This window comes from Stomoxys calcitrans, chromosome 1 (genome assembly GCF_963082655.1).
Source record: "Stomoxys calcitrans chromosome 1, idStoCalc2.1, whole genome shotgun sequence".
Taxonomy (NCBI): domain Eukaryota; kingdom Metazoa; phylum Arthropoda; class Insecta; order Diptera; family Muscidae; genus Stomoxys; species Stomoxys calcitrans.
Window position 1 is genome coordinate 257,723,671 of NC_081552.1, and position 14,393 is coordinate 257,738,063.

The 14,393-nt window shown below is 38.2% G+C and overlaps 2 protein-coding genes across 2 annotated transcripts in view; both read left to right on the forward strand.

The window, feature by feature from the left end:
- LOC131996221 (uncharacterized) overlaps window positions 1-14,393 on the forward strand; it is a 147,799-nt gene that overhangs the window by 101,438 nt on the left and 31,968 nt on the right. The gene's annotated exons all lie outside the window — the stretch shown is intronic.
- On the forward strand, window positions 6,429-12,139 carry LOC106084432 (fumarylacetoacetase). Its single transcript, XM_013248112.2, has 5 exons — window positions 6,429-6,645; window positions 7,181-7,264; window positions 7,348-7,481; window positions 10,945-11,546; window positions 11,604-12,139. The coding sequence occupies exons 1-5, from the start codon at window positions 6,559-6,561 to the stop codon at window positions 11,945-11,947; spliced, it is 1,251 nt and encodes a 416-aa protein (XP_013103566.1). The 5' UTR covers window positions 6,429-6,558; the 3' UTR covers window positions 11,948-12,139.

Consider the following 14,393-nt stretch of genomic DNA (forward strand, 5'->3'; position numbering starts at 1 on the left):
AATTAAACATTTTGTTTAGACTTGCCCATAAATAGATAAGAGTCTGCAGATGGAAATATTCTAAGCTGTGACTGACAATAATTAAATTTAAGGCGAGCGGTTACAAATGCCACCATAAAATGCAAATGCCACGCAAATAATACAAAAAAAAAACACAAGAAAAATTAAATAATAATTAAAAAAAAATAAAGCACAAATAAAACAAAAATTTAAAAAAAAATTTTAGTTTTGAAAATTGCACGCATATTTAGCAAAAACAAAAACAAAATGAAATTCTGCACCATTATACTTTACAAAAAAAAAAAAAAAACCGAAACCAAAAAACCTGCACCTTTAATTTATAAATTGTGTTTTTATTTTATAAACATTTAACAAATATCACCATCAACATCTAGCGCCACCATTACAGATTTCCCAATCACTACAGAAAGCAGTTACACTCAAGGGAAAAACACAAAACGCACCACAACAACAACAACAAAACGGGAATGCACGTCTTGCGTAGTTCTTAAAAGAAATTTTATTTACAATAAAATAAAAAATATAAATAGTTTTTCTCCCAGAAACCAAAAAAACTAAAAATCCCCAAAAAAACAGTGTAAAACTAGGTTCAATATAAAAATGTTAATGCCACCAAAGCAAAAGCAAAACCGAAACAAAAAAATGGAAAAAATGCAAAAAATATGTTGTAGTTTGTTAAATGTTTACATTATATGATTCTTCTTATTATAATTAACACAAAAACTTTATGTAGACTTATATATATATTGATTAAAATAACAATTAATAGCACTATATAACCCCACAGTTATAGAAGAGAAGATTCATCACATACAGCTAAATGTATGTACGTACCTATCCATTCAAAAAAAAATAGAGAAAAAAATTGGACAAAAATATATCGCACACATATAATAAGCATAACCTCCAATAACAAATCCCTACATACATACATATGTACTTATACAATTTATATGTATATATACATACAAAAACATTGTATACCAAACACATATATAATGTTCAAATAGCCAAAGATTCATAAAGGAATTAATATTCAATATAAATCAATGATCTATGAAAACAAAAAAAATATAAAAAACGATATCAAATTATATGTATATTTCAATGTGTTAAATGTTGTAAAATAATAACAAAAAAAAATAAATAAAAAATATTATAATATAAAACCCTTAAAACAGGAAAAGGAAAATGTGGTGTGTTTTATTTGGACTAGGCATAATACGAGGGTTACCTTTTATATTTCCGGTTAAGAGAGCCAAAACAAATATTAATCTTCAAAAACCGCTTTATTGTTTTTCAAAATATTCCCCATTAAGATCTATACTCTTTTGCATGCGTTTGAATCATTTGTCAAAGCACTTTTGCCACTATCAGAGTGGGGTGAGGTATCTCCAAAACATGCATTATGAATGGATCAACCGCTTCTTCAGGTGTCGAAAAGCGTTGACCTGTTATTTGTTACTTACGGGAATTAAAAGAAGTCTTTCTGTGCCAAGTCAGGATTATAAGGAGGTTGACTCATCAAACTAAACCGATCTGAACCATATACGACAAGGATGTCGAAAAGCCTAACCCAAGTCACTGTGTCAAATTTCAGCGAATTCGGCTTATAAATGCGCCTTTAATGGGGCCAAGACTTAAAATCGAGATATCGGTCTATATAGCAGCTATATTCAAATCTGGACCGATCTAGGCCGAATTGAACAAAATTGTTAATGAGCCTAACACAACTCACTGTTCCAAATTTCAGCGAAATCGGATTAAAAATGCGCCTTTTATGGGGCCAAGACTTAAAATCGAGATATCGGTCTATGTATCAGCTATATCCAAATCTGGACCGATCTGAGCCAAGTTGCAGAAAAATGTCGAAGAGCCTAACACAACTTTATGTCCCAAATTTCGGCGACATTGAACAAAAATGCCCTTTTATGGGCCCAAAGCCTTAAATCGAGAGATCCGTCTATATGGCAGCTATATCCAAATTCGGACCGATCTTGGCCAAATTGTAGAAAGATGTCGAGTGGCTTTACACAACTCACTATCCCAAATTTCAGCAAAATCGGATAATAAATGCCCCTTTTATGGGCTCAAAATCTTAAATCTAGAGATCGGTCTATATTGCAGCTATATCCATATCTGGACCCTTCTGGGCCAAGTTGCAGAAAAATGGCGAAGAGCCTAATACACCTCACTGTCCCAAATTTCGGCGACATCGGACAATAAATGCGCCTCATATGGCCCCATAACCTTAAATCAAGAGATCGGTCTATATGGCAGCTATATCCAAATCTGAACCGATCTAGGCCAAATTGAAGAAGAATGTCTAGTGGCCTAACACTACTCACTATCCCAATTTTCAGCAAAATCGGTTAATAAATGTGGCTTTGATGGGCTTAAGACCCTAAATTGGCGGATCGGTCTATATGGCAACTATATCCAAATCTGGGCCAATCTGGGCCATCGAAGTGCCTAACACAACTCACAGTCCCAAATTTGAGAAAAATCGGATTATAAATGTGGCTTTTATGGGCCTAAGATCCTAAATCGAAGGATCGGTCTATATGGCAGCTATATCCAAATTTGGACCGATCTGAGCAAAATTGACGAAAGATGTCAAAGGGCCTAATACAACTCACTGTTCCAAATTTCAGCAAAAATCGGATAATAAATGTTGCTTTTATGGGCCTAAGACCAAGGATCGGTATATATGGCAGCTATATCCAATTCTGGACCGATCTGAGCCAAATTGACGAAGGATGTCGAAGTGCCTAACACAACTCACAGTCTCAAATTTCGGCAAAATTGGATAATAAATGTTGCTTTTATGGGCCTAAGACCCTAAATCAGAGTATCGGTCTATATGGCACCTATATCGAAATCTGAACCGATCTGGGCCAAATTGACGAAAGATGTCGAAGGGCCTAACACAACTCACTGTTCTAAATTTCAGCAAAATCAGATAATAAATGTGGCTTTTATTGGCCTAAGACCCTAAATCGGCGGATCGGTCTATATGGGGGCTATATCAAGATGTAGTCCGATATAACCCAATTTCGAACTAAACCTGCTTATGAAAAAAAAAAAGAATCTGTGCCAAGTTTAAGCTCAATATCTATATATTTGAAGACTGTAGCGTGATTTCAACAGACAGACGGACATGTCTAGATCGTCTTAGATTTTTACGCTGATCAGGAATATATATACTTTATAGGAACGGAAATGGATATTTCGATGTGTTGCAAACAGAATGACAAAATGAATATACCCCCATCCTTCGGTGGTGGGTATAACAAGTAACAGCGTGCTAAGTTCGGCCGGGCCGAATCTTGGGTACCCACCACCATGGATTCTGCTAAAAATGTACCCTTATTTACTGAGTTTGTATTTGAATTTTTTTTTTGGTCTCAAGAATTCATATCGGGATATCGGTACTTAGCGGGCCTATATCACCATATTGACCGATTGGGATAAAACTTGGCATGGGTGTTGGAAGTCAAGCTTTCAAGCTTTTATTCCAAATTTCAGCCAAATCAGATGAAAATTCGGGCTGCTAGAGTCTCAAAGAGTCAAATCCGTAGATCGGTTTACATGGGGGCTACATCTGTTTATAGACCGATTCGGATCATACTTGGCTGCTAGAATTCAAAACTCAAGTTTTTGTTTCAAATTTTTGCCAAATCGGATGAAAATTGAGGCTTCTAGGGGCTTAAGAAGTCAAAACGGGGACCGGTTTATATGGCGGCTATATCCAAATTTGAACCGATATGGCCCATTTGTAATCCCCAACGACCAACGTCAATAAGAAGTATCTGAGCAAAAATTTCAAGACGCTAGCTTTACGCATTCGACCGCTATCGTGATTTCAACAGACGGACCGACGGACTGATTGGGCTGGATCGACTCAGAATGTCAAGACGTTTCAGAATATATATACTTAATGGGGTAGCATATCAATATTTCGAGGTGTTACAAACGGAATGACTAGATTAGTATACTCCCATCGTATGGTGGTGGGTATAAAAAAAATATTGAATTAATATCAGGTTATGCAAATTTTTTATTGAACATAAAAATAATATTCAAATTAAAAATGTGGTAAATTTGAAACGTCATTTCTTTGGATTTTTTTTTTTTTTTTTTGTATTTATATAATGAAAAGTAAACAACTCAAATGCAATTCAGCTTTATTTTCACTCAAGAACTTGTCGAACAGAATAACGAGTAACTCTTGTTAAATCGCTCATTACACTTTAACTCTATTATAAGAGAGGAGGGCAAAATAAGTTTTTTTAAAAACAAAAATCAGTGATGAGAAAATTATCGTACAATACGTCGTGTACGGAAAAGGTAACATTCCTAGTAAAAAAGTTGAAAATTTAGAACAAATTTGAGACCAAAAGTTTTCTAATTAAAACTTATAGTAACTATATGTGAGAAGGCCCCCGTAGTGCAGAAGTTAGCATGTCTGCCTATAACGCTGAACGCTTAGGTTCAAATTTTGGCGAGAACATCAGAAACATTTTTCAGTCGTGGTTATTCCCTCTTAATGCCGGCGGCATTTGTGAGGTACCATGCCCTGTAATAACTTCTCCTGATACGCCGTTCGAACTTGGCTATCAAAAGGAGGTCCCGTATCAATAAGCCTAAACCTGGAATCGGATTGCAATTTTAGATGATGGCAGTTATAAACGAATCTGAAGATAAACAATTTTTTGTTCAGGTTGGTTATAAAAATGCTAATCTTATCTTCTTGATAGATAACACAACTCACTGTCCCAAACTTTGGAGAAATCGGACAAAAAATGCGCCTTTTAAAAATAGATATATTGAGCTGAAACTTTGCACAGATTGTTTTTTTTTCATTAGCAGGTACATTCGAAGATGGGCTATATCAGACTATATCTTCATATAGCCCCCATGGACCGATCTTCCGATTTAAGGTCTTAGGCCCATAAAAGCCACATTTATTATCCGATTCTGCTGAAATTTGGGACAGTGAGTTGTATTAGGCTCTTCGACATCCTTCGTCGATTTGGCTCTGATCGGTCCAGATTTGGATATAGCCCCCATATAGACCGATCAGCTAATTTAGGGTCTTAGGCCCATAAAAGCCACATTTATTATCCGATTCTGCTGAAATTTGGGACAGTGAGTTGTATTAGGCTCTTCGACATCCTTCGTCGATTTGGCTCTGATCGGTCCAGATTTGGATAAAGCTGCCTTATAGACCGATCTTCCGATTTCGGGTCTTCGGTCCATAAAAGCCATATTTATTACCCGATTTTGATGAAATTTGGGACAATGAATTGAGTTAGACCCTTCGACGTCCTTCTTGAACTTGGCCCAGTTCGGTCTAGATTTGAATATAGCTGCCATATAGACCGATCTCTCGGATTTAAGTTTTGGGCCCATAAAAGGCGCATTTATTGTCCGATTTCGCCAAAATTTGGGACAGTGCTTTGTGTTAGGCTCTGCGAAATCACGATAGATGTCGAACGCGTTAAGCTAGCAGCTTGAAATTTTGCACAGATACTTTATATTGATGTAGGTCGTTGGGGATTGCAAATGGGCCATATCGGTTCAGATTTGGATATAGCTCCCATATGAACCTATCTCCAGATTTGACTTCTTGAGCCCATGGAAGCCACCATTTTAGTCCCATTTGGCTGAAGTTCTGCACATAGTGTTCTGTTATGACTTCCAACATGTGTGCCAAGTACGTTTCAAATCGATCAATAACCTGATATAGCTCCAATATAAACCGATCTCTCGAGTTGACTTCTTGAACCCATGGAAGTCACCATTTTAGTCCCATTTGGCTGAAGTTCTGCACATAGTGTTCTGTTATGACTTCCAACATGTGTGCCAAGTACGTTTCAAATCGATCAATAACCTGATATAGCTCCCATATAAACCGATCTCTCGAGTTGACTTCTTGAGCTCCTGGAAGCCTCAATTTCATCCGATTTGGCTGGGATTTTGTACATGGTGTTCTGTTATTACTCCCAACAACGGTGCTAAGTACGGTTCAAATCGGTTAAGTACATGATATAGCTCCCATATAAACCGATCTCCCTATTTGACTTCTTGAGCCCTTACATTCCGCGCTTTTTATCCGATTTGGAAATTGAAAATGAAATTCTGCATATAGTGTTATGTTATGACTCTCAACAACTGCGCCATATACGGCCCAATTCGGTCTTTAACTAGATATAGCTTCCATATTTTAGCAGAATCCATGGTGGTGGGTTCCCAAGATTCGGCCCGGCCGAACTTAGCAAGGTTTTACTTTTTTTTTCAAATTGGTACATTATTTCGTACCTAACTAAACTCAGTGCTCATCACCTTTACCAACTGCTGAACGAATGTAGGTTTCATTCTCACTCACTTGCATCGTATCGCTCAGTTTTCGTTCAGCTGGCCGATAAGCAAGTTCTATTCGCCGCATTAGTGATCGCAGCGGCTCTTATATTTTATCCCAGGCATACAAAATCCAATTCACATTTAAAGGAAAGTCTCCAAGCAGCTACCACAATGGCAGTTAGTTTTGTGAATATCCCAGCAGGAAGTGATTTTCCTTTGGAGAATCTTCCTTATGGTGTGTTCTCCACAGCAACAAATGTAAGTGCAGGTGTCAAGTGAAACTCCTAACCAGGTGCTGGTGGTTTCAACCTAACTGTTGGTTAAGTGATTCTGGTCTATAAATCATTGTTACAAATTAAAAACAAAAAGTATTTCACATGTGGGATAATTAGCTGGCGACAGAGAAAAAATTATTCCACGCTGCATTGGCTGGCTACTTGAATATTTAAAAAATAAATGAGAAAAAAAATCCTGTTTTGCTTGTTTACGTTAGCTTTCAAAGAGCAACTATCTATTGGTGGCATGGTTCTAAAAGATTGAAACACTAGCAACTGGAATGATCTGCATATTGCCATTAAAAATTTACATAAATTAGAAGACTTGTTCCCAGCACACAGTGAGCTACCAACTTTTTCATGACCGCCATCAAGAGCCGGCGATAACAACAAGTCAACAGATTTCCAGATGTAATAAAACTGTCGGAATTTCTTTTTCTCAGATAATCTACAAATGTTGTTTATCTATTATGTTAATTGTATTTTCTTTTCATCCCCCTCCTCTTTATTTTCTTTAGCCCCGCAAACGTTTGGGCATTGCTATTGGTGAGAGCGTTTTGGATTTGAGTGTGGTGGCTGCCTTTTACCCACCAGAAGTGCAGGTGAGATATTTTTTATGATTATAACACTTTTTTTCATTGAGTGTAATAAAATGACATTTTGTATAACACTTTCAACACTACAGGATGCCTTGAATTCTGAAACGCTGAATAAGCTGATGGGTCTTGGCTACACTGCCTGGAATGTAGTGCGTTCACGAACCCGTGAATTATTGCTGAAAAACTCAGCCTTGGAACAAAATGCTCCTTTGGCGAAAAGGTAAGGGAAAATAGTGTCAAGGAATATTGAGTTTAAAGTAATGTTTTGGTTGGGAAGTGGCACATTTTGGAGTTTTTAGAAAATTAAAAAAAAGAAATGATAAATTTATTTAGAAAATTAAAGAAGCTTTGGGGCAAATTCAATTTTCTTAGAAACTAAAATGTTCACTAGAATTTGATTTACAAAGAGGATTTTCTTAGAGAATTCCTTTTAAAAATGCTTTGGATAGAAAATATTTAATTTTGATGGTATATTGTTCGATTGGGACCATCAGCATAAATTCAAAGGATACACTCAGAGAAATTTGTTATTAAAAACAGCAAAAATGTTTGCTGCAACAACAGAGAGTTTGCTGAAAACCGGAAGCAGGATTTTTTTTCTAAAACGGCAAACATTTTCTGCTGTTTGCAGATGATAAAAAGTTACAAATAGCCTAAAAATTTTGTTAATGGGAGGGAATTTATATGTTTTTACATATATCCAATTTTCTATAATCTGATCATTTTTATACCCACCACCGAAGGATGGGGGTATATTAATTTTGTCATTCCGTTTGCAATACTTCGAAATATCAATTTACAACCCTATAAAGTATATATATTCTTGATCGGCGTAAAAATCTAAGACGATCTAGCCTTGTCTGTCCGTCCGTCTGTTGAAATCATGCTACAGTCTTTAAAAATAGAGATATTGAGCTAAAACTTTGCACAGATTCTTTTTTAGTCCATATGCAGGTTAAGTTCAAAGATGGGCTATATCGGACTATATCTTGATATAGCTCCCATATAAACCGATCTGCCGATTTAGGTTTACAGGCCCATAAAAGCCACATTTATTTTCCGATTTTGCCGAAATTTGGGACAGTGAGTTGTGTTAGGTCCTTAGACATCCTTCGTCAATTTGGCTCAGATCGGTTCAGATTTGGATATAGCTGCCATATAGACCGATCCCTCGATTAAAGGTTTTGGGCCCATAAAAGGCACATTTATTGTCCCATGTTGCCAAAATTGCGGACAGTGAGTTGTGTTAGGTTGTTCAACTTCCATCTTCAATTTGGTCCAGAGCGGTTTAGATTTTGGTATGGCTGCCATATAGACCGATTTCTCGATTTTAAGTCTTGGTAAAAGGCGCAATAATATTCCGATTTCTTTGGCACAATGACTTATGTTAGGCTCTTCCACATCTGTGTCTTATGTGGTTCAGATCGGTCTATATTTGGTTATTGGTAAAATTGAAAATTTGAAAATCGGACCACGAGTGAAGGTTTGATTTGGGAGTTTGACAAGATATGCCCGCATCACTAAGAGCCTTAAAATTTTGCGCATAATCTCGTTAACACCTCAGATATAACCTTTTAAAATTTGAAAGAGTTATCTCAACCCTTTCTCAAACACCAGATTATTTAACCATTTTTTCGATTCTATACCACTGCGTGTTTGTTTATCTTTACACTGAGGTCCAATTAAACCTAATGTTGGTTGGTCTCTATAACGGAGTATATCGTCGTTCCCCAACTGCTACGTTATAGATAAGTTCGACTCGATTTATATTTCCTTCACATTAAGGCCGGTATCTCAATTTGACTTTTTGAGCTTGAGCCGAACCGGGCCCACTCCGCTACGCCTTCTTTAACTCTCTAATATATTTTTAGGGTGGAGACACTTCGCCCTGAATGCGGATATCGAATTCGTGCCATTGTAGCCTATGACGCTGAACGCTTTCGATTCCTGGCTAGAACATCGGACAAAGCGGTGATTATCTCCTCTTAATGTTGGCGACATTTGCGAGGAACAATGCAATGCATGGTCATTTAAAAAATTTTCCCCAAAGAGGTGTCGCACTGCGGGACGCCGTTCGGACTCGGCTATACAAAAAGATCCCTTATCATTGAGTTTAAACTTGAATGGGAAAGCACTCATTGATGTGTGAGAATTTTCCCCTCCTCGATTCCTGATGATGTAATGTTCTTCCTTAGGGTAATGTTCTTATTAGGGGAGGGATGGCACCTCAGACTTTCGACTCAAATATGGATATCAAATTCATGTTGAAATTCCAAATCCCTTTAATTTGAGCCCCATATTACCATGGCGGCTAAATATGAACCGCTTGGAAGGTGTTTTGGCACTGAAAATAGATGTCAAATTTGTTCCTTATCCCAACGGAAATGAAGTTCAGTTAAGGGGGTTCTTTAGGGCGTACCCCAAAACACCTTTCATTTGAGTCCCATATTGTCATAAGGGTTCAAATAACCTATTTGACGTATCTTTACGAGGAAAAGCGCCACCTAGACTTGAACGCAAATTTTAATGTCATATTCGTAATCTACTCCCAAATACCTTGGACCCAAATTTTAATGCCATATTCGTTTTCTGGTCTCCAATACCTTTCTTTTGATACCCTTAATGTGCCCATCGGACCACTTTCGGATATGGGTGGCGTTATTGGGGTACGGGGGAGGGTCCGCCTCCATCCAATAACTAAAAGTTTTATAGCCTATGTGTCCTTCCAGCCAAATTTATACAATCTGTGAAAATTTTGAGAAAATCGGTTCAGCCGTTTTTGATTCTAAAAGAACAAAAAAAAAAAAACCGATTCCCATATAGTCATAATGGGTCAGAAGCCCATTTAAGGCATTTGTGGGAGGTAGGGTAACCCCCAATACTTCGAAGTGATTTTGTATGCCAGATTCGTAATCTATTCCTGCATACCTTTTATTTAAGGTCCATATAGACATGAACGCCCAATATCTCTGTTTGGGGGAATTTTGGGGTTGGGCTGGCCGGATGGGTGTATAGATCCAAATTTTAATACCATATTCGTATTCTGTTTTCCAATACCTTTCATTTGATACCCATATTTTCCCGATCGGTTCACTTTTGATTTTCGGTGGTGTGTTTGGGTAACGGGGGAGGGTCCGCCCCCTTCCGATAGCAACAAATTATAAAGCCTATTTCTCCTTTCTGACCATATTCGCAATCTACTCCCGAATACCTTTCATTTGAGTCCCATATTGCCATGCTCGTCCAAAAAAACTATTTTAGGGGGTTCTGGGGTTGGGGCGGCCCCCCAGTTGCTTGGACCAAATTTTTAATATGAAATTCGTACTCTACTCCCTAATTCCTTTCATTTGAGTCCCATATTGTCCTGATCGGGCCACTTTTATTTTTGGCGGATCCTCCCTTTTCCCCAAGGGGGAGGGTCCGCCCCCCTTCCGATATCAAAAGATTTTATATAGCTCATGTTTCCTTCCAAACTCCACAATCTGTGAAAATTTCATGGTAATCGGTTCAGCCGTTTTTGAGTCTATACGGACCAACCAAATTTACAAACCCACAAACAAACAAACAAACATACAAACAAACAAATAAACGCAAATTCATTTTTACATATAAGAAGATATTTTAAGCTTTATACCCACTCTAGCATTTATTTAACTGCAAATTTCCCCCCTTTACTTTTCCAGAGCTTTGATACCCCAAAAAGAATGTCAAATGCATTTGCCAGCCGACATTGGAGACTATACGGATTTCTATTCCTCCATTCATCATGCCACCAACGTGGGCATTATGTTCCGCGGCAAGGAAAATGCTCTCATGCCCAATTGGCGACACATACCCGTCGGTTATCATGGACGTGCTAGTTCGGTGGTGGTGTCAGGCACTCCCATACGTCGCCCTTTGGGTCAAACATTGCCCGTAGATGGCCAGCCGCCGGTCTTTGGTCCTTGCAAATTGTTGGACTTTGAATTGGAAATGGCCTTTTTCATTGGTGGGCAAGGCAATAAGTTGGGTGAACGCATTCCTGTCGAGGAGGCATGGAAGAATGTTTTCGGATTTACCCTCATGAATGATTGGAGTGCTCGTGATATACAAAAATGGGAATATGTGCCTTTGGGACCATTTACGGCCAAGAATTTGGGTACCACCATAGCCCCTTGGGTTATACCAGTGGCCGCCTTGGAGCCTTTCCTGGTAGACAACTATCCCCAAGAACCCGAAGTGTTCCCCTATTTGAAGCATAGCAAACCCTTCAATTTTGATATCAACTTGGAAGTGTTTTTGAAGCGTAAGAAAGTTATAGACCAAAAATTTTCATTTCACTTAATGTGTCATTCCTTTTCAGCTGAAAATGCTTCCGCATCGAAAATATGCAAATCGAATTTCAAGCATTTGTATTGGACTCCCATGCAACAAATTGCCCATCATACTGTGACCGGCTGCAATATACGCCCGGGCGATTTAATGGCTTCTGGTACCATTTCTGGTGAAACCGATGACTCTTTTGGCTCCATGCTGGAGCTGAGTTGGCGTGGCTCGAAAACCATCAATCTAAATGATGGCTCTGTCCGCAAGTTCATTCAAGATGGCGACGAGGTTATCATTCGTGGCCATTGTGAACGCAACGGCTTGAGAATTGGTTTCGGTGAATGTGCCGGTAAAGTTTTGCCAGCCATACCCTATCAATAGGCCAGCCGTAGAGGTTGAAGCATATGTCGCGTACCCCAGATGATAGCAAGTGCATTTTTTTTAATTTTCAATTATTAATCTTAAAATTATTTTGAGATGATATTGGCTTTAAAACGAAAAAACAAACATTAGAATAGACTTGTATATGATGAAGCATATTTTAATAAAATAAAATTTTGAATAAATAGTGAACATGATTGCAAAAAGATAACTTAAAGGACGACCGTATTCGCTAAACTTAAGGAAGCCTTAAAATAGGTTTATTTGACAGTTCTGTAAAGGAAATCTGTCAAATTAACCCATCCTTCTGAACCTTCTGAATACCGGTGTAAATATTTTGAAGCCAAAAGTAAGTAATTTATTGGTATTGTGGTAGGGGGGCGGACCCTCCCCCTTACCATAAAAGTAGGACAAGTAAAAAGGCATTAAGTTTGGCCGGGTCGAACTTTGGATACCCACCACCTCTGGTAAATATGTAAACTATCTTTCGTCAAAATCCGGCAAAAAGTTTATACCTTATGCCCCATAGCAGCTATATCGAAATATGTTCCGATTTGGACCAAATACTACTAAGTACAAGTCATTGTTCAATTATGTATAACAAAATATTGATCTTTTTAGTAGCTATATCTAAAAATAACCCGATCTGTACCATATACGACACGGATGTCGAAAAGCATAAAACATAAGTCACTGTGTCAAATTTCAGTGAAATCGGATTATAAATGCGCCTTTTATGGGGTCAAGACTTTAAATCGAGATATCGGTCTATATGGCAGCTATATCCAAATCTGGACCGATCTGAGCCAAATTGACGAAGGGCCTAAATCAACTCGCTGTCCCAAATTTCAACAAAATCGGACAATAAATGCACCTTTTATGGGTCCAAAAACTTAAACCGAGATATCGGTCTATATGACAGCTATATCCAAATCTTGTTCGATCTAGACCAAATTGCGGAAATATGTCGAGGGGCTTAACTTAACTCACTGTCCCAAATTTCGGCGACATCGGACAATAAATGCGCCTTTAATGGGCCCAAAGCCTTTAATCGAGACATGGGTCTATATGGCTGCTATATCCAAATCTGGACCGATCTGATCCAAATTGAAGAAGGATGCCGAAGAGCCTAACACAACTCACTGTCCCGAAATTGGGCAAAATCGGACAATAAATGCGCCTTTTATGGGCCCAAGACCTTAAATTGAGAGATCGGTCTATATGGCAGCTATATCCAAATCTTGTTCAATCTAGACCAAATTGCGGACATATGTCGAAGGGCTTAGCTTAACTCACTGTCCCAAAGTTCGGCGACATCGGAAATTAAATGCGCCTTTTATGGGCCCAAAACCTGAAATCGAGTGATCGGTCTATATGGAAGCTATGTTCAAATCTAAAGCGATCTGGGCCAAATTGAAGAAAGATATCGAAGGGCCCTTCTCAGCTCACTGTCCCAAATTTCGGCGACATCGGATAATAAATGCGCTTTTTATGGGCCCAAAACCCTAAATCGAGATATCAGTTTATATGGCAGCTATATTCGAATCTGAACCGATCTGAGCCAAATTGAAAAAGGATGTCGAGGGACCTATCACAACTCACTGTCCCAAATTGCGGCGACGTCGGGCAATAAATGTGTCTTTTATGTACTCAAAACATTAGTTCGAGAGAGTGGTCTATACGGCAGCTATATCCAAATCTAGACCGTTCTGAGTCAAATTGAAGATGGATGTCGAAGGGCCTAACACAACTCATTGTTGCAATTTTTAATAAAATCGGATAATAAATGTGGCTTTTATGGGCCTAAGACCCTAAATGGGCGGATCGATCTATATGGGGGCTATATCAAGATATAGTCCAATATATCCCATCTTCGAACTTAACCTGCTTTTGAACAAACACAGAATCTGAACAAAACTGATTTCCACAGACAGACGGACAGATGGGCGGACATGGCTAGATCGTCTAAGATTATTAAGGTAATTACAATTTATAGGCCGATCTGCCGATAAGGGGTCTAAAGCCCATAAAAGCTTTATTTTTAGTGAGTTGTTTTAAGCCATCCGACCCAAATATGAGTCAGATCAGACTATGCACGTGGAGTTTCGGTAACACTTCCAACAACTGCGCTAAGTATGGTTCAAATCGGATCATGTTTTGATATAGCTGCCATATAAACCAATCTTTGGTCTTGATTTCTAGAGCCTCTAGAGGGCGCAATTCTCATCCGATTTGACAGAAATTTGTACGTAGTGTTTTGATATCACTTCCAACAACTGTGTTTAGTATGATACAAATTGGTTTATAATCTGGTATAGCTGTCATATAAAACAATATTGGATCTTGACTTCTTGAGCCAAATGAGGGCGTAATTCTCATCCGACTTCCAATAACCGTGCGAAGTATGCCATATTATCCGCCATAGCTGCCATATAAACCGATCTGG

Bases quoted from the DNA above. Each gene is read 5' to 3' on its own strand.
- LOC106084432 (XM_013248112.2), top strand. From the start codon at position 6,559: ATGGCAGTTAGTTTTGTGAATATCCCAGCAGGAAGTGATTTTCCTTTG. The intron at 6,646-7,180 runs GTAAGTGCAGGT...TATTTTCTTTAG, and splicing joins TGTTCTCCACAGCAACAAAT to CCCCGCAAACGTTTGGGCAT. The intron at 7,265-7,347 runs GTGAGATATTTT...TCAACACTACAG, and splicing joins TTTACCCACCAGAAGTGCAG to GATGCCTTGAATTCTGAAAC.